Genomic DNA, 21415 nt, shown 5'->3' with positions numbered 1-21415 from the left:
TTTTTTTCTTTTTTCTTTTTTGAGACGGAGTCTCTCTCTGTCGCCCAGGCTGGAGTGCAGTGGCGCGATCTCGGCTCACTGCAAGCTCCGCCTCCCGGGTTCACGCCATTCTCCTGCCTCAGCCTCCCGAGTAGCTGGGACTACGGGCGCCCTCACGCCCGGCTAATTTTTTGTATTTTTAGTAGAGACGGGATTTCACCGTGTTAGCCAGGATGGGCTCGATCTCCTGACCTCGTGATCCGCCCGTCTCGGCCTCCCAAAGTGCTGGGATTATAGGCGTGAGCCACCGCGCCGGGCCTGGTCTCCCATTTCTTTTCCTCTTTCCGCTCTGTGCACGCCTTGACTTCCCAGAGCCTGGCCACAGATCGCAGTGGGGTCAGGGAGGGTTGAGTTTAGACATGCCTGTTCATTTTTTCCCTCCTGAAACCATGCCAGAACCAAAGCCAGCTCTTAAGGTCCCAGAGTCTTCTGGACGTTGCATGACTCTCTCTGTGGCCATCTGCTCACTTGTCCCTGCCAAGAGGGGACATTTGTGCTTGGGGTTTCCATGTCACTAGGGACTAGGTTTCCACCTTTCATTCTCTTTTGCCCCAATCTACTTTATATCTAAAACCATAGAAATGAGAATTTTGTGTATATTTAATATTGTGCCTCTTCTTTTAGTGCTAAGTGCACAGTGTTCAGTAGGGCACACGGAATTAAATTACCTTTGCTTTCTCCAATTCCATGTTGACTCATGTGGCTGTTTCCAAGGATAAAATATATTAGTGGACAAAATGGCCTTACCTCATCCCATTACCTGAAATTGTATACTAATGCTTATATTTCTGTAATACTGAGAGTTCTTACTGTCTTGTTTAATATAACTCTTATTTCTGCTGTCAGAAGAGAAGAAACATTGTGAATAAATGTTATGATAAATTATTTTGCTTTCAGTCCCTCATGAATAAGTCTTTATGTTAAAAAAATTAATAAAAAAGCCTTTTCAAATTATACTTGGAGTATAATTTGAAGTGTGAATACTCTTATTTAAAATAAGACAAGTGCCATAGAAATCTGAATCCGACAAGATATAATTTTTAATATAGAGTCTTTTAGTATTAAGAAATACATTATGAATGAAAAAAGAAGACAGAATTATTTGGAAGATGAGGGTGGGGAGATTAAAGGAAAAGCCTGGACTTGTCTGATGGTAACTGATAGGATTTATCTCCATAGAAGATGCCAGTTACTATATTTTCTTTTCATGCTTTTGCTATATTTTTGGTGTTTGACAATTCTCTTTTTAAACTGTTAAATAACAAAAATCATTGAGCTCAAAACGTCGAACCAGGTGATTCTTCCTTCACTTTTTGAGTGTCTTAGCACAGAAGAATTTCAGTTTCAGAGAGTGACTCTATAGGTTCTACCACAAAGTTAAAGCACCTCTGGGTGATGCTGGGTTCACAGAGACATAGCACTGTGAGCTCAGCAGGGGTCTTAGAGCTTGAAATCCAATGCCTTCATTTTTGACAGCAGGAATTGGAGCAGTGGTGTGCTTGTAAATGTTTAACAACAGGCTCCCTAGGGAAAAAAAAGCCCTGTTTTGTAGTGTCTGCTGATTCCATGGTGTAAATACTCCCACCATGACTGATTTCAGGCTGTCAATGTGACATCACTGAATGGGGTGTTGGAAAGAGTGGTAGTAGCAGACCATGATACAGAATTTCCAGCATTCCACTGATGTGAATGTAAATAAAACCTCAAGGGCACATAGATAATAATGAGATACAGTAAAACAATTAGGAAGTGAAGAATTTTTGATTATATGTCACCTTTTGAAAACATTTTATTTAGTTGTAAGTTTGTATGATTTAATGTTTTATAATGGCTGTGTTTAGCAACCATCTTGCTGAATTTCTTAAAATTTAAAGCTGGACTCTTATGAGACAGTTTGAGACAGTTCCAGTGCAGAACTGAACTGGAAGCTTATGATGGCTTGGGATGGAGCCAGGACTAGTACCAAGGTCTTTTCGCATCACTTCAGATAACATATCCAGGGAAAAATAGTTCACAGTGTGATTACAGGATGATGGATCCTGACCTTCAGCTGTCACCCATAAAAAGGGCCTTTAGGTGATTTTGGATGATATTCTGAAAACCCTGGATCAGTGTTTTATAGGCCCAGAAGTCTAAGGACGTTTTGTTGGTTGTCACCCAGAAAGATATTCAAGGATAAAGGAGAAGATTCTATTTGAGTTTTGTTCAGAGTCATAGTGCACTGCAAACCAGAACGGTTATAAAAGTAGTAGGGGTGGAGACAGTCCTAAGGAGGACACAGACTTGATTTGGGTAGTTGATGAAACAAACAAGGAGGTTATAATAGGTCAGACTCAAAAGATTAGGAGGCTACACAACAGCCTCCTTACTGTGGTCTTTCTTCCACGCCTGCCCTCTTCCCTGCACAGCAGCCAGTGTGATCTGCTGTGAAAATTAGATCCTATCCTTCTCCAGCTTAAAACTCTCAACACTACTGACCAATGACACTGGGCTACTCACAGTCAGGAACAAGGAAGAAGTCCTGGCCAGAAGTGCTAAGGTGGCATGTCCCAAGCCCATAAAGCCTGGAGGGGGCTTGTGGTGAACCCAGCTCTATTTTCTATGGGCATTTCTGGAAGGTGATAGGGGATGAGTTTTCAAAATGGAAAAAAACAAACTAATTACACAACAGCATTTGTAATGGGAGACAAATGGAAGGCTCTCTTTTGAAAGGCTTAACTATATTTATTAAGTCCTGATCTCTAATGGATCATAAGCTTGTTGAGGCCGGGACCTCCTCCTTGTTCCTGACTGTGAGTAGCTCAGTGTCATCAATCAGTAGTGGTCAGTATAACCTATAAGACTTTTAAGCTGGAGAAGGATAGGATATAATTTTCACAGCAGATCACTCTGGCTGCTGTGCAAAGAAGAGGGGCAGGGCTAGAGGGAAGACCACGGTAAGGAGGCTGTTGTGTAGCTATGGGGGAACCATGATGGTGGCTAGGACCAGGAGGGATGGAGTTGGAGTGGACACGAGGCCGATTCCTACATCACAGGGCTGCTAGGAATTGCCTGTGGGCTAGGTGGGGGTGAAATGGCAGCTGAGGGAACTTACTCCATTGTTTCTTGTTCCTTCCTTGGTTCTAGGGTCAGAAGCCAGGACCCAGACACATGGGAAACTGTGACTCAGGGGAAAACGATCAGCTCATTATGCAGGATATTAGTGATGTAGATTACAAATTTTGCTGTTTATTTATTTTTTACAATTTAGTGGCATTTATTATATTAGAGTTGGGCATCCATCACCACTGTCTAATTTTAGAAGATTTCTCTTGCCCCACTAAAAAACCCATACCCCTTAGCCATCATCCTCCAACCCTTCCTCCATGCTGAGCCTGTGGCACTCACTAATCTACTTTCTATCTCTGTAGATTTGTCTACTGTGGACATTTCACATAAATGGAGTCATGTAATATGTTGCTATTTGTGACTGGCTTTTTCACTTAGAATATATTTTCAAAGTTTGTTTATATTGTAGCATGTATCAATATTTCATTCCTTTTTATTGGCAAATAACATTCCATTGTATGTAGTACAACATTTTATTTTACATTCTATTTGTTATATCTGTAGGCATTTGGGTTGTTCCCATTATTTTTATTTTTTATTAAAAAAATTTTTTTTGAGACAGGGTTTCTGTCCTGTTGCCCAGGTTGTGTGCAATGGTTCGTTCTCAGCTCACTACAGCCTCTGCCTCCCAGGCTCAAGCAATCCTCCTGCCTCAGCCTCCTGAGTAGCTGGGACTACAGGAGCATGCCACCACGCCTGGCTAATTTTTGTATTTTTGGTAGAGATAGGGTTTCACCATGTTAGCCAGGCTGGTCTCGAACTCCTGACCTCAAGTTATCTGCTGGTCTCAGCCTCCCAAAGTGCTGGGATTACAGGTGTGAGCCACTGTGCCCAGCCCCATTTTTTTGACTAATATAAATAATGCTGTTATGAACAATTGTGTATACGTTTTTGTGTGGACACATATTTTCATTTCTCTTGGGTATATACCTATGGTAGAATGGCTGGGTCATACGATAACTGTGTTTAACCATTTGATGAATTACTGAACTGTTTTCCGAAGCGGCTGTACCAGTTTACTTTGCAACCAGAATATAAGTTCTTAAAAGACAGTTAGAAACAGCTTATAGCATTAAGCCAATAGCACATTGGGTCATAGGCATATGGCCAGAATTAATCGGGTAGGGAGAGGGCAGAGTCTGTTTTCCTCCTCCCCTGTGGTCAGTTGGTGCTGAGCAGGACATCACAGATTTGCTCATGATGTGGACTAATCTGGCACAGAGACACCCAGGCATGTCCCTGTCCAGGGTCACATTTGCACCAGATTAAGAAATGGAGCCATGCTGCTTACATTCCATTCAAGTGCCCTTGACCACATGCCATTGTGTGATGAGTTGAGGATATTGGATATCTGAGTGTACATTTGTTATGAGGAAAACACACCACTTGGGTAAATCCTGGGCATTCCTGTATCTAATTTCACCCTTGCAAATTGTTCACCTCCTACTTTTCACCCTGCTTGCTAAGTGGTAGGAATTGTTAAATCTGACCTCTAAGCTTGGGCTTAGAAAGTGAATTTAGTTTCTTGCTATCTGTGCCATTGTCAATACTACAAACACTAGGCCAGGGACAAAACCTAGCTCAATCCAGGGGAAGTGCAGGAAGACAGGATCTCTCTCTTGTGACACTTGTGCTGTTTGCATTTCTTCAGTTTTTAAATTCACTTTGTAGTGAATTTGCTATTCACTAGCAAATTGTTATTTTCCCAAACTGTTTTTATATATTACATCTGGGTTTGTCTTATAGGTAACAATTGCTTGTGATGCAGTTCTCAGCTCAAAATCTCCATACAGAAAGCAAGACCCAGACACGTGGGAAAATGAATTGCCAGTATCGAAATATGCCAACAACCTCACCCAACTGGACAATGGCGTCAGGATTCCTCCAAGGTGAGAGTCAAATAGTAGAATGGAACTTTACTCCCTAAAACTGGCCAAAGGAATATTTGTTTTCTACCTCTTTTTTGAATTGGCAGTTATATTTTTTCTTACCAGATGCCTTTTATTAAAAGTAAATATAAAACTTTTCTCTAAAATTGTTTGTAGCTTTGTAGTAGGTGCTGAATATGCCCAGTCCATACCCCTAAGCCCTTCCCTGCCCTGAAGCTGCCAGTTGCAAGCACTTGCAACCCTTTGCTTGAGAGCCTTTTCTGCTTGCTGAAGTCAGTTAGGCCGGTGCATGGGACAGTCAGAAACACCAGAGTGAAGCTCCCTCCCTCCTCCTGGAGCAGCCCTAAACCAGCGACTGTGGCATGGGTGGATTCATACCCCAGTTTTCTGCCCCTCCAGGTGGGATATCTGTCTCTTGCAGTTCCCCACGTGGCCTGAGCCCCAGTCACCCACAGTATACATTTGCTCACTGACATATCCTGTAGCAGCTTCCTACCCTTGCTTGTCTCTCTTCCCCACTTCCCTGGGATCACCTCCCAGAGAAGCCATTTACCTTCACTTTTTTGTCTCAGAGTCTTGTTTTAGGGCAATCCAACTTACAAGTCTTTGGTTTTAACATTTTGGCTGGAATACTCTTTGGGCTCCATTCGTATCTCCTCTTATTAGGTGCCGGTGTGTTTAGAGAGACAGGTATTGGTGGATAGGCAGATTGATTAGGAATGTGTCTGATTTGGTTGAATCCTGACAATTGCACGGCATTCGCCTTCTGTGTGGTCTTTGGAAGCGAGAGTTACTTCTGGATCTCCGTTTCTCCGTTTGTAAAAATAGAGATGGTAATACTGATGCTGAAAGGTGTTTGTTAGAATTAAATGATGAGACTTCTGTAAGGTACTCAGCATATAGTTGACATTTAGCTTTTAGTCAAGTTGGTCTCCTTTCCAATTAATTTAGATTTGCATTGTAGTCGGATTTGTATAAACTAGCTTTACTGTATGTGATTAATGCTTTAGAACTTTAGACATTTATACACACAGGATCCTTAATATTTTAAACTTGTTCAAGCTCCACTGTCCCTCATGGAGGAATTTTAAGGAAATGAGCTCCTCTCCTAGCCCAAAGTTTTGTGTCAGTTTTCAAAAGTAAAAAAGGCCACTCGGAGATGCTGGGAGGGGCTAATCCACATCTGGGAGGCAGGCAGGGTGCTGAGTGATCCTGCCACTCTGGGAGAGGAACAATAATTTTTTTTTTTTTTGAGACAGAGTCTTGGTCTGTCACCCAGGCTGGAGTGCACTGGCGCAATCCTGGCCCACTGCAACCTCCGCCTCTCAGGTTCAAGCAGTTCTCCTTACCTCAGCCTCCTGAGTAGCTGGAATTACAGGTGCCCACCACCATACCTGGCTAATTTTTATATTTTTAACAGAGATGGAGTTTCGCCATGTTATCTAGGCTACTCTCGAACTCCTGACCTCAGGTGATCCGCCTGCCTCAGCCTCCCAAAGTGCTGGGGTTACAGGTGTGAACCACCACGCCTGTCCAACAATGTCTTGAGGGGAGAAAATGGGGAAGCACCAGTCTCTGTTACTTCACTGAGCCTTTGTTGTGACCTGCCTACCTGAAACCATCTGTTTTCTTAGATGTTAATTTTTAAAATTATGCTCTGGCTGTTCTGACTACTCTCCAATGGCTTTCTAGTGGTTGGAAGTGTGCCAGATGTGACCTGCGAGAAAACCTCTGGTTGAATCTGACTGACGGCTCTGTCCTATGTGGAAAGTGGTTCTTTGACAGCTCTGGGGGCAATGGGCATGCGCTGGAGCATTACAGAGACATGGGCTACCCACTAGCCGTGAAACTGGGAACCATCACCCCTGACGGGGCAGGTGAGTGCGCCTTTACAGACTTTGGGAACATGCAGTGGCTTCCTCTTAGATTTAACCAATCCCTGAATCCAGGTGGTTGGAAGGTGTAGGCTCTGGATGCAGACAGCCCAGGTTTGAATCCTAATTCTGCCTCTTATTAGTTTTGAAGTCTTGGGCAAGTTTTCTAATCCCCCTAAGCTTTAGAGTGCTCATCTTGAGGATAATGATAATGGTACCTCTTTCCTATATTTGTTAGTGTGCATAAAGCATTTAGCTCAGTGCATGCCGTAAGGTCCTAATACAAATTGCTGCTGTTGTTATTTTCCTTCTGTGTATCTCTCGGCTAAGAGGACAGAGCGGGAAACAGGATTTGTGAAGTGAGTGTGAATAATCAAGTCTACTGTTAGAACAGCAGGAGGAAGCCCTGGAATCCATTACAGGGATTAAGTATCATTTTAGAAACAAATGGATTACTTATGGAGAATATGAGTTTCAAAGGATACCGTGTGTTAAAAGAGTCCCTGAAATCACCTGGCAGTGATGGTGTTCACGTTCTCCAGGGGATTAGAATTGTTTCCTTCTTGCACTGTCAGCTTCAGAGTTGGTTCTGTTTCTTTTTGTCCTCACATGGTGTGCTTTGAAACATTAGCTTTTGGCCATGTTTGTACAGTTAATACCTTCTACCATTTTGCGAGGGAAAAAGACAATAATATCAGGATCAGTAATGAGAAACTTAAATATTGAGCAGTGGCTATAAAAACCCATCATCTAATCATCATTGGAAACATTTATTAAGCACACATCTGAACTGATACCCAGCTGGTCTTCTCCATTTTCCCAGGCTTTATTTAGTCTCTGTTTCTTCTTTGCTGTAAGGTAAGATGTTTTTAGGAGAACTATAAAAACGCATCTTTTCTCTTTTCTCTTTTTTCTGTTATTTTTCAGTGATGGAATTAGCCCGCCTCAGAGTTAATTGCCCAAGATCTTTTCGCTAAATAAGGGGACACTTTTCACCAATCATTGTTTTTTCATTGAACCGGTATAGTGTTTCATTTGATATATAATTGGGGACTGGCAGTTAGGTCATGTCAGGATTCTTTGGTTTCACATTTTAGAGAATTTTCCTGCTTTCAAGTTTTGTGGAATTATTTTAACTCATTAGAGACAAGTAGCTGAGAAACCCTAGATACTGGTACCAAAGATTTTCCCCTAAAGTGAATAAAGATACACACAACCCAGGTCTTATCCTAAATCTTTGGGATTGAAAGAGGAAATTCAGGACCTGCGTTTGGATTGAGGGTTATAGCGTGGTGTTTACAGGTGATTGTTATTCAATGAGTGGGTGTTGAATGACTTTTCTCTATGCCCTTCTCCTTATCCTTTTAGGGGATTGTAGAAAGAAAGATTTGCAGTGTAGGAATTCTGTCCGATAAAGTTGCAAGGGGAGAATAATTCAGATTTTCCGACTTTCTATGCTGTCTTGTGTAGTTCCTTTATAGGACCAGTTATTAGAAATTCAGTTCTCAGAAGAGCCTGTTCAACACTATAACTATTCGTGTATGACTTTGCAGTTTGAAAGCAAGTCTATGTCTTACTCATCTTTGGGTTCTATACAAAATCTTACACATCTTACGCACAAATACTTTTGTTAAATGAACCAACTGGTATATAAGCATTTGAATACAGTCATGCATCACTTAAGGATGGTGATATGTTCTGAGAATGCACCATTAGGTGATTTCCTTGTTGTGTGAACATCGCAGAGTATACTTGGACAAACTTAGATGGCATAGCCTCCTTCACCACCAAGCTATATGATGTGACCTGTTGCTCCTCAGCTACAAACCTATACAGCATGGTACTGTACTGACTGCTGTGGTAACACAATGGTAAGTATTTGTGTATCTGGACATATCTGAACATAGAGAAGATGCAGCAATAATATGGTATAAAAGATAGAAAATGGTCACCTGTATAGGGCACTTACCATGAATGGAACATGCAGGGCTGGGGGTTGCTCTGGGTGAGTCAGTGAGTGAGTGGAGAGTGAGTGTGAAGGCCTCGGACTTTAGTGTTCACTACTGCAGACTATAAACACCATACACTTGGCTACACTAAATTTATGAAAATGTAATCCTTTTCAATAATAAATTAACCTCTTACTGTAATGTTTTTACTTTATGAACTTAATTTTTTTAACTTTTGGACATTTTTGTAGTAACACTTAGCTTAAAACACAAATACATTATACAGCTGTACAAATTTTTGGTTTTGATTTGTTTTCTGAGGCAGAGTCTCACTCTGTCACCCAGGCTGGAGTGCAGTGGCGTGATCTCAGCTCACTGCAACCTCCACCTCTTAGATTCAAGTTATTCTCCTGCCTCAGCCTCCTGAGTAGCTGGGATTACAGGCGCCCCCACCACGCCCAGCTAATTTTTGCATTTTTAGTAGAGACGGGGTTTCACCATGTTGGTCAGGCTGGTCTTGAACTCCTGACCACAGGTGATCCACCCACTTTGGCTTTTCAAAGTGCTGAGATTACAGGTGTGAGCCACCATGCCCAGCCATTTTTTTTTTAAATATCTTTATTCTATAAACTTTTTTCTATTTTTAACTTTTAGTTTTCAAACGTTTTTATTAAAAATTAAGACACAAACACACACGTTAGCCTAGGCTTACACAGGGTCAGTATCATCGGTATCACTGTCTTCCACCTTCACAGCTTGTCCCACTGGAAAGCCTTCTGGGGCAATAACATGCATGGTATGATAACAATGCCGTCTTCTGGAATGCCTTCTGAAGGACCTGCCCAAGGCTGTTGTACAGTTAACTTTTTTTCATATAGAAGCAGAAGGAATACTGTAAAATAACAATGAAAAGTATAGTATAGTAAACACATAATATGGTAACCTAGTCGTTTATTATTATTATCAAGTATTGTGTACTGTACATAAAACCGTATGTGCTATACTTATATGTGACTGGCAGTGCAGTAGGTTTGTTTACACCAGCATCACCACAAGCATGGGAGTGATGTGTGTAATGCTGTAATGCTACAACATGATGGGTTATGACATCACTAGGTGACAGGAATTTTTCATCTCCATTAGAACCTTATGGGACCACTGCCATGTATGCAGTCCACTGTGTGACCAAAATGTTGTTATTCAGTGAGTGATTGTAGTTAGATTCTATTTAAATGTATGCTAATCATAAAGGCAAGAATTAATTCTATTCTTTGTGTATCTTTAGCTTTCCAGAAGCTTTTTTTTCTAATGGGAAACTTATTTTAAAACTGCTAGAGTAAATCTAGTGTCTTTTCTTTCAGTTTTAAGAAAATTTTATATTTTCCTCTTGATTTTGAAACAAACAGATATTCAGTGTAACATATGTAGAAAACAGAGATAAAAGTTGAGATAAATCAATACAAACTACTAGTAATACCACCCTCTAGACTACTCAGTTAATAATTTAGGTATTTCATTTCAGTCTTTTCTCTTTTTTTAAAGGGTTAATCAATTCATACACACACACACGTACACACACGCACCCATCTCACATTTTTACAAAAATTAGATCATACTGTATAAAGTTTTATTCCTTGTTTTTCTCCATTTGGCATTATGTTTTTCTATATTATTATTCTTCAGTATTTTATGATGGTTTCATAAATCATTTCACTATTCTGTGAGTGGTTACAATTTTTTTTTCTATTCTGATGAACATCCTTGTATATATGCAAATCTTTGGGTGTTTGTGTAGTTATTTCTTTAGAATAAATTTCTATGACAAAAAGAGTTAAATCTTTAAAATTTTCAGTTACCAAGATTCTCTTTTAAACAGTTGTAACAATTTACATTCCCATCAACAGTGTATGACAGTACTCATTTTAACAAATCCTTGACAACTTTTTAATTAAGACTTAAAAAAATAACTTTGCTAATCTGGTGTCTTGTTTTAATTTGCGTTTCTGATGAGGCTGAATATTTTCCTTAGTATTCTTGGCCATTTGTAGTTCTTTTTTGTGAATTTCTTAGGCCAATTTTCTCATAGGTTTAGGTTTTTAAAAATTGTTTTTTAAGAACTCTTTGATTATTAAGAATATTAACCCATTATTTTCCACAGTTGTTGTTGTTTTTATGAAGAAGAAATAACTTTTAAGGTTTTTCTTGTCATATGATTGACAGTATTTGAATACATACTTGTATTTCAATCATAGAAAGTATAAAACATTGGCAACAGCAAGGCAGATTGTATTCACTGTGATAAGCATTGTGAATTCATTTAACTAAAATAATGTTAACTTTTTGAAAAAGATCAGGCTTTAATTCCTGCATATATTGTGCAGAGCTGGTTTTAATAAAAGTAATTATTTTCTAATTGTGATTTCATATTAGTTTATGGAATGCATATATTCTATTTTGGTTTCCTTTAAATCTGTTTAATAGATTGCTAGCTGTAACTTATTATGTATTTAAAAGCTACTTAAATTTAAAAAAACATGCATAAAGTTTTCTTAAATGTCTAATGATGAGCCTTGTGGACATTGAGGCCTGGGGGTAGGGAGTCCCCTGTTCTGCGGGGCAGTCATCTCTCGGTGAAGTTTCCACTGCTGAGGGTCTGCTCTTCCACACTCACTGGGCTTACTCAGGCCAGTTCAACTCACAAGAGACAAAGTCTCAAAGTCGGCATTTGTTTTTTAGTTCATAATGAGAGCCACAACTGCCGGTAAGTAGGATGTTTATGTTCGCTTGACCAGTACATTCCTTCCCTGTGGGGAGATGAATTATATTTAGAAGATTGCTTAGTGAACATGGAATCCAAGAAGGTTGTGGACTCAAATATTTAATGGTAGTGTGATCTGATCATCCTGATTTCCTTTCCCCCAATAAGGATATATTTGTCCAATGAGACTTCATCCTTGAGGTCTCAACCTAGATTTAGTTTTTCAAAGAAGCTCCGGTCCCTCAGTCTAGGCCAGAGTGGTGGCATGCGTAGTAAGAACGGGCCCCATGTGAAATTCTACTCTGGGTCCCCATGGGTACAGCAACAAACAAACCAAGAAGCAGATCACTACACAAACAAACAAAACACTTTCCTCTGTGGGAGGACACATTGTTTCGGCGAGGCAGGGATGAGGTTCTTGGTAGAAAGGGAGTAGGGCAGGGTGGTGGCAAGATAGGGTGTGTTTTTCTTCCATCATGGAAACCACTTTACCCGAGAAGATGCTTTGGTGTCTTGGATGATTGCAGGAGAGTCTTCCAGAGATGCCCAAGGCAGCTGTGAAATTGCCTATTCTATTGACTGTACCAGCTTCATAGCATCTCAAGCTGGTCTTTTTTCTTTGGTCATCTTTACCCCCTACCTGGGCATAAGTTCCCTTGAGTTTCTCCCAGCCGTAGGATTTGGAATCAGGGCATAGACTACTTCATTTTAGTTTTGGCCTGACCTGGGCCCCTCCTGTGTGCCTCTGTGGTACTTCCTGCTGCTCTGTCATGGTACTTTTCATAAGACCCTGTTAACAGTTTATTTAATGGTGGTCCCCTAGGACAGCAGGGCCTAAGGCCACATTTCTTGGGCACTGTTACATCTCTAGCATCTAGTAGTGTCCCTCACACATAGTAGGTGCTCAGCAAATATTATGGAACAAACAAATGGAGGAAGACACACCAACAAAATCTGCTTCTATTTAGGAGGCTGTGTTTTGAGGATTGTTTGGGCCCAGGTGTTTGAGACTAGCCGGGACAGCATAGTGAGCCCCTGTCTCAAAAATTTTAAAAAAGGCAGAGAATATTGGCTTCTCTGATTTACCTTTTTTCTATTTTATTAACATCTTTTTTACTCTTACCTGTTTTCCTTTCCTGACTATAGTCTAAGTTTTGTGTGTCCTGGTGGTTCTCTCTCTCTTTCTTTTTCTTTTCTTTTTTTTTTTTTTTTGAGGCAGGATCTCACTCTGTTGCCCAGGCTGGAGAGCAGTGGTGCAATCATGGCTCACTGCAGCCTCAACTTCCTGGGCTCAAGTGAGCCTTCCAGCTCAGCCTCCCAAGTGCTGGGAGCACAGGTGCTTGCCACCACACTCCATACCGGGCTAATTTTTTTTTTCTTTTTTTTGTAGAAATGGAGTCTTACTATGTTGCCCAGGCTGGCCTTGAACTCCTGGGCTCAAGTGATCCTCCTGCCTTAGCCTCCCAAAGTGCTGGGATTATAGATGTGAGCCACTGTGCCTAGCCCTGTTCTCTCTCTCTCTCTCTCTCTCTCTTTTTTAATTGAGACAGAATCTCACTATGTTGCCCAGGCTGGTCTCGAGCTCCCAGGCTCAAGCTATCCTCCTGCCTCGGCCTCTAAAAGTCCTAGGATTATAACCTATTCTCTCTTTAAAGATATCCTACATGCTGGCCTAATTTATTTTGTGTTTATTTTTCTTTCTTTCTTTTTCTTTCTTTGAGATGGAATCTCGCTCTATAGCCCAGGCTGGAGTGCAGTGGTTTGATCTTGGCTCACTGCAACCTCTGCCTCCTGGGTTCAAGCAGTTCTCCTGCCTCAGCCTCCCTGGTAACTGGGATTACAGGTGTACACCACTATGCCCGGCTAATTTTTGTATTTTTAGTAGAGACGGGATTTCACTATGTTGGCCAGGCTGGTCTCGAACTCCAGACCTCGTGATCCTCCCGCCCCTGCCTCCCAAAGTGCTGGGATTACATGCGTGAGCCACTGCGCCCAGCCTTGTGTTTATTTTTCTAGTGTAGCTGCTGGAGTTGTCTTGTTTTTCTTCTTTTCCTGTCTGTTGCAGATGGCTTAGAGGCACACAAATGTGAACTCCTGGTGGAGAGATGCAGTTTGGGTGGACAGATCTGTGCTGACTGAGGAGAACCTCTCTTCGTTTTCTTCTCTCTGATTTATTACTTGGTGTTTGACCAGGAGCTTTGCTTTTTCTCTCCACTTGTGAGAGAAGGGCACCAAAACTGGCTTTCCTAGTTTTTGTTTTGTTTTGTTTTTGAGATAGAGTTTCGCTTTTGTTGCCCAGGCTGGAGTGCAGCGGTGCAATCTTGGCTCACAACAACCTCTGCCTCCCAGGTTCAAGTGATTCTCCTGCCTCAGCCTCCTGAGTAGCTGGGATTACAGGCATGTGCCACCACGCCAGGCTAATTTTGTATTTTTAGTAGAGACGGGGTTTCTGCATGTGGGTCAGGCTGGTCTCGAACTCCTGACCTCAGGTGATCCACCTGCCTTGGTCTCCTAAAGTGCTGGGATTACAAGCGTGAGCCACCGCACCCAGCCTTCCGTAGTTTTAACACAAGGACTTTTTAAGGTACATCCTTACCTCTCTCTCCCTTCTACTTTCCTGTAGGGTAATCTGGAGGGAGAATTCGGACTTCTGCCATTTTCTGGGGCCTAGGATAAGGGCATAAAAGTCACATGACTAAACCATGAGACCCTTCACACCAAACCAGCATTTCTTCTAAGACTATTTGAAATGTTAAACTTTAAACTTATGAGGGCAGGGACTCTGCGTGTCTTATTTAACATTATATCCTCAGGGTATATATGTATTTGGTATTTAGTTAATATTTGCTGAATACCATGAATGAGTGAGTTAATCTTGGTGGTTGAACAAGGATGACCCGCACCAGGCATGCTAGTCCTAACAGCATAATCCTAATAGCATACCATCCAATAGCATCATTTTAATCTCTGGGAATTACTTAGAACATTTTGATCTGGTTTCTTACAGATTCTCAGTCTTGCTTCTGGTTCGTCTCTCTCTCTGTCTGTGCTCTCTGAGCTTTTCCTTAATTAATCTTTGAGCTTATGGCACATACTGCTTTCTAGCATGCTTGTCATAAATGGGATATTCTTGTTCTAAAAATTTTTTTAAATCTTTTTTCTTCCGCGAATTGCTGCCTCATGTTCTATGTGGTTTAGTTTGTCATTTAACTTGAAATGAAAGGATGACTGGTTTGCTTCTAAAATAAATGTAGTTACTCATGAAATGCTTCTTGGGCTATTCCTGGGAGGATCCCTCTGTGAACTCCCTAACCGTGGTTCTTGGCTTCAAGTGTTAGGCCAGGCTGGGGAGCGGGATGGATGATGCTTGTCGGGAGTTGCCTATTTACTACCGTAGTTTCTGTACTAAGACATGACTTTGCTAAGCTGAAGTTGGGAATAAAATGAGTTCCCCAGGGAAAAACATACAAGACAGCATTTTCAGCCACTGAGGCCACTGAAAACTTTTTTTCTCTGACTACATATTTACAAATTCTTCATGATTGCCAAGTTTGAAGATCACAGTTCATTTTCAGGTTTCTTGTATGTTACTCACTAAACCGTTTTTGTCTTGGGGATGAGAAATAACTATAGCATTTGACCAAATCATGTCACATCTTTGGAGCAGTTAATGGCTGGAGGTATGAAATATGATTTTCTCAATGTGGCAAGAGCCTAATGGGTTATGAACTGTGGAGGGCTGTGTGGTTTTCACTTATTTCAAAATCCTAGGCCAATACCAGTGGTTTAATTCTGGCAGTTTTATTATTTTCTAATACAGCCCTGATCATTAGAGGCTTAAAGTCTGAAGTCTTCAAACTATCTCCCTAATTAATAACAACTAAAGTGCCAAGGGAGTGCCATTTTCACCTTCCAGCTAGTATTTGAGTGGAATTTTTTGGTCCCTTGTCATAGATTAAAAATTCTGTTGATGTATTTGTTTCAAGTTATTAGTTCAAAGGTTTTTGTTTATTTTATTAATATTTAAACTTTTAGAAATTTTTCTTCTTAATTGGGCTGAGGTTTTGTCTTTTGTTTTGCTTTTGAGAACACTGAATTATATTTAAAATATATAAATGAGGGTTGCTATCCACAGTTATAATGGGCCTCTGGGGGAAGAGGAATAGAAAAGACAGCTATACAATGTTTAACTTAGTAATAATAGAAAGACTGAATTTCTTTCGGGAGCAGGGAGTCTCTGTATATCTGAGTATGGGATAGAAGGTCACATAGCTTCTATGCATTACTTTTTTTTTCCCCCGGTGATGTTCCAAGGAGTAAGGAACTCCTTGGACATTCTGACATATACTGTCCCAAAGAGTGATATCTTCATATCCATTGTCCTTGTTATAGATTTTGGTTTTCAAATATAAGAGCGAAGAAATGGTGGGTTTTGAGTCTTCATTCCTTTTAAGGGCCTAGGTTGGTTCTTCACCGAGTCTATTGGTATCCTGTTCTGATATATATATTTTTTCTTTTTTTCCTTCTTTAGAAACATTCTTTTTTTTTCCTGTTTTTTAGAGACAGGGTCCTGCTCTGTCACCCAGGCTAGAGTACAGTGGCATTATCATAGCTTACTGTAGCCTCAAACTCCTGGCCTCAAGTGATCCTCCTGCCTTGGTCTCCCAGAGTGCTGGGTTACAGATGTGAGCCACTGCACCTGGCTGGTGTCCTGATATACCTTCATAAATATTCTGTTGTAGAGGGAAGATTGGGCCAGGAGTTAGACTACTTGGGTTCTGGGCCACCTGTGGGATTTAAGGCAAAAATCATTTAACCTTTATGAGCTTCTTTTCCTTATCCGCAAGATGGGCTTGAAAACGTCTGTTCTGTCCTCCTCACTGCACTGTGTGTGAGGATGGATAGGGCAGCGGATTGGATAACTTTGGAAAACCAAACAGTCCTCCAACTTCACTGTGCACCTGAGGATCTCGTTAAAAATGCAGATTCTCATTCAGTTGGCCTGAGGCGGGGCTCAAGATTCTGCATTTCTTTTCTTTTTTTTTTTTTTTTTTGAGATGGAGTCTCATTCTGTCCCCCAGGCTGGAGCACAGTGGCACGAACTCGGCTCACTGCAAGCTCCGCCTCCTGGGTTCACATCATTCTCTTGCCTCAGCCTCCTGAGTAGCTGGGACTACAGGCGCCCGCCACCACGCCTAGCTAATTTGTTGTATTTTTAGTAGAGACAGGGTTTCACTGTGTTAGCCAGGATCGCCTGGATCTCCTGATCTCGTGATCCGCCTGCCTCAGCCTTCCAAAGAAGATTCCGCATTTCTAATGAGTTCCCAGGTGAAGCTGCTGCTTTGAGTCCATACACCCCACTTTGAGAAGCCAGGTTCAGTCAAAAGCCTTGTGTTGTCAGGTGGGATATTATTGTCCCGAGGAAAGAGGCAGCCCACCTCAGCACAGAGCTTACCAGCACTAGCGTCTCTCAAATGGCCGGGATGTGGATCCCAGAGGCCCTGGGGCAGTGAGGCAGGGCAGGGATGGCTGGAGTCTTGAGTATCCCTGAAATACCAAACATACGGTCATTTTCTATGTGTGCTATGAGGTGGACCCATTAGGGAAGCGCCACACAGTCTTCACAGATCTCTCGCTGGTTCTGTGAGATGTGGACTTGAAGATGGGAAAGAAGGGATGTGGGGGCAGGTGGGAGGTGGAGGTGGTAAGGTGGTAGGTTTGAGAATATAGAGGGTTTCATGAGCAGAAATTCGTTGTCTCAGATGGAAGAAGCTGCCCTGAGGGCCTGTGTGTTCTCTCTGTTCCCCCGGAGATTCCCCCTGCCATGGCGGATGGCCGTCACCCCCTCTTCCTGTGCCCATGCCTCTTCCTGAGTTCAGAGTTATGCCACTGTGGTTTTAGTTAGAAAAATCAAGTGTCAGGCATTTATATTTGTATGCTTATTAGATACTGTTTTTTCTTTTCTTCTTTTTTCTTTTCTTGTTTTAGAAAACTTAAAAAAAAACAAAAAACAACTTTCCAAAATGTCAAAAGAATGATATGTGTGTATATTTACAAAAAAATGCCTGTATTTATCATTTATCTTTGCCCTTGTTGAATGTTAGAAAATTTTCGTTTTGTTCAGTGATAGCCCAAGCCTGGTGTACAGTAGGAGTTCAAAAAATATGTGTTGGATATTCAATGACCTGATTACTGATTGCAGTGCTTATTTTCTCTTCATCCGCTAGATGTTTATTCTTTTCAAGAAGAAGAACCTGTTTTGGATCCTCATTTGGCCAAGCACTTAGCGCATTTTGGAATTGATATGCTTCATATGCATGGGGTGAGGCCTCCTTTTGTTTCTGTTTCCACCTTACATGGGGTAGGGGTGGGGAGAGGGCGAGGGAACTGCTTGATTTATTTAATAATAATTCCTCTAATGTGGATCTTCATTTTATAGGTTTTAGCTTTTAATTGTTGCATTTACTTCTTGCACTTAATTAATAGATGTTTTCTTTTGATTGCCAGCTTAGATTTTTTTATGCTGTAATAAAAACGGCACCTCATCCAATACTCTTTTGGTTTAGTTGGGGTTTACTTGCAAAATTAGTCTCCTTTGATGGGCAGTTGTGTGAATCATTCTTTGTTCACGAAGCGCAGATGGTGTAGGGAGATGACCTTTAAAATTATCTGTGACCAACATCACTTTAATTAATTTCAGGAAGGGAAGCAAAGCTCCTAGGGGACAGAACGAATAAACCAACACATTACCATTGATAGAGAAGCTCTGCTTCATTTAATATTGTGTTTTCAAGTTGATGTCATGACTATATAATATTTTTCCCTTTAAGAAACTATTTAAATGTGCATTTTGTTTTAGCCCTTTCCTTCCAGGCCGCCTCCCTCTTTTCATGTTCCCATTCTGCTTCCTCTTTGTCACTCATTTCTACTTTTTTGTTTAGTTTTCTGTGCTCTTCTTTGCACCTCCGTCTTCTTTCACGGCACTCTCAAGTCTCATGGTTTTAGTCCATATCCTCTCCAGCTGCCTGGCCTTTTTGTTTGCTGTGTTGCATTGAATATTCTCTTGAATTTAGTCTACTTGCTTCTTTTTTGATTCCTATTTGTTCTTCATCCTCCTCCTATCTCTTTCCCTTTCAGTCTTTCTCTCTTTAAAATCTTTTTTTTTTTTTTGAGATGGAGTTTCGCTCTTGTTGCCCAGGCTAGAGTACAGTGGCGTGATCTCAGCTCATTGAAACCTCCGCCGCCCGGGTTCAAGCAGTTCTTCTGCCTCAGCCTCCCGAGTAGCTGGGACTACAGGCATGCACCATCACATCTGGCTAATTTTTGGATTTTTAGTAGAGACAGGGTTTCGCTATGTTAGTCAGGTGGGTCTCGAACTCCTGACTTCGAGTGATCCGCCCACCTCGGCCTCCCAAAGTGCTGGGATTACAGCTGTGAACCACTGCGCCTGGCCTCTCTTTAAAATCTTTTTCATGTGTATTTTAAAAATTGTGGTAAAATATATATAATATAAAAGCTACCATTTTAACTATTTTTAAGCATGCAGTTCTCTGGCATTATGTACATTCACATTGTTGTACCACCATCACCATCTCTCAGTCTTGTTTATTTCTCTGTGTAATTGGGGGAAAAATGGCAGAAACATCCTATGCTATTAGAAATAATTAATGGGACATGACCTTTGAATGGGAATCATATTTAAAGTTGTTTTTCTTCAATGACTTTGTCTCAGACAGAGAATGGGCTCCAGGACAATGACATCAAGCCGAGGGTCAGTGAGTGGGAAGTGATCCAGGAGTCGGGCACGAAGCTGAAGCCAATGTATGGTCCTGGCTACACGGGTCTGAAGAACTTGGGCAACAGCTGCTATCTCAGCTCTGTCATGCAGGCCATCTTCAGCATCCCAGAATTCCAGAGAGCGTAAGTGCCTTCCATGCAGACCAGGGCATGCAGCACCGCCCTGCCCCATCTAGGTCCAGTCCGCTCAGTGTGTGCTGCGAAGCCCATCTTTATTGCTTCAGGACATTTTGCCACCTTTTCTCTGGCTTGCCTTCTACAGAGACTGGGTGAGAACATTTGTCAAGTATTATGGGGATCAGGTGAGATAAGAAGAGCTTTGTGGCTGGGCGCAGTGGCTAACGCCTGTAATCCCAGCACTTTGGGAGACTGAAACGGGCAGGTCATGAGTCCAGGAGTTCGAGACCAGCCTGACCAACATGGCAAAACCTGTCTCTACTAAAAATACAAAAATCAGCCGGGGGTGGTGGCATGAATCTGTAATTCCAGCTACTCAGGAGGCTGAGGCAGGATCACTTGAACCCGGGGGGCAGAGGTTGCAGTGAGCTGAGATCGTGCCACTGCACTCCAGCCTGGGTGACAGCACGAGACTCTGTCTCAAAAAAAAAAAAAAAAAAGAAGAGCTTCGTAAACTGAAAAGCACCATACAGGGGTTTGTTATTAATAATGGTTTCTGCTTTTTGACCATCACCCTATATACCAAGAATATATTAATCATTAACCTTCACAGCAGGTCTGCCAATTCCCTCCTACAGATGCACTAGGAGAGATCCAGTGATTGGTCTGGTTACTGTCTCTCTTGTGGTGGACTGGAATTTCCTCAAGGATTTAGGGCTTTCATTTTTTGCTACTCAAAGTGTGGTTCATAGGCTGGTGCTGCTCCTTGTACTGCTGGATATGGGCCTGCAATGAGATAAGTTTGGAAATCGAGAGTGAGCGCTGGGAAATTGTAACAATTTGACGTTGCTGTTGTGTCTTACAGCGGCATTTCATTTTTCTAATAATTTCTGTATTTTTAAACTTTTTTATTTTTAATTATTATGGGTACATAACAGGTGTATATATTTATGAGGTATATGTGATATTCTGATACAGGCATGCAGTGTGTAATAATGACATTGGGGTAATTGGGATATTCATCACCTCAAGCATTTGTCATTTCTTTGTATTAGGAAAATTCCAATTTCATTCTTTTAGTTATTTTAAAATATACGACAGATTATTGTTGACTATATTCACCCTGCTGTGCTATGAAATACTAGATCTTGTTCATTCTAATTATACTTTTGTACTCATTAACCATCCTACTTGTATTTTTAAAAGGTATCATCTGTCTGAGTTGAAATAAACAAAAAAACTGACCCTTTACCACAGATAATTTGAGAGGCACTGATTTAGGTACTCCCTGACTGTGCTTGTACAAGACTGCCTTCCTCCTCCCACACCGAGGGGCACAGCAGCTATGTCCATGGCTGTTTTCTTCCTTGGGTGTACTAAGGACAGGGAGCTATAGAGCCCAGGAGCTGTGGCTGGTGCACTCTCGTGCAGCCACTGCCTAAGTGTAGCGAATCATCCTAGTGTGTTCCAGAGGTAGGTTTCCACCTTACTTTAAGTGTGGAAGAGGACATGTGTGTGCTGAGACAGGCAGACAACATATCAGGAATAGTCCAGGTCATGTTTTACCCACATGGAGTTGAAATCCTAGTGGCTTTAATGGAGGTTTATCAAAAGTTTGTCACATACCCTTCTCTTTCCTCTCTTGGTGTTTGGAGACATACCTCTTCTTGCTGTTTTCTGGCTTTGAAAATTTGTGGTCCATTTTCCATGTCTATTTTTCATTTTTTCATCCAGCCAATAGAGAGTGAGTTCTTTTCTGCTAAGCAGTGTGCTGAGTGTGTGGGGGTCAGTGGTGAGCAGAAGGACATGGTCCTCACTCCCAGGCGTGAAGTAAGCAGGAGATGTAGGCATTAAGAAAATAATCATAGGAACAACTGCATGCTT

General features: G+C 41.5%; 1 protein-coding gene across 2 annotated transcripts in view; it reads left to right on the top strand.

Annotated features, from left to right (window-relative positions):
* Positions 1-21415, top strand: part of USP13 (ubiquitin specific peptidase 13) — a 135984-nt gene that overhangs the window by 49638 nt on the left and 64931 nt on the right. For both annotated transcript variants that reach the window (XM_025377547.1, XM_025377548.1), the window contains exons 5-8: positions 4894-5036; positions 6729-6913; positions 17845-17939; positions 19350-19537. In XM_025377547.1, coding sequence (XP_025233332.1) covers positions 4894-5036; positions 6729-6913; positions 17845-17939; positions 19350-19537 — 611 coding nt within the window. The remainder of the gene's footprint in view (positions 1-4893; positions 5037-6728; positions 6914-17844; positions 17940-19349; positions 19538-21415) is intronic.

Source organism: Theropithecus gelada, chromosome 2 (genome assembly GCF_003255815.1).
Source record: "Theropithecus gelada isolate Dixy chromosome 2, Tgel_1.0, whole genome shotgun sequence".
Classification (NCBI taxonomy): Eukaryota; Metazoa; Chordata; class Mammalia; order Primates; family Cercopithecidae; genus Theropithecus; species Theropithecus gelada.
This window is presented reverse-complemented; position numbering and strand designations above follow the sequence as displayed.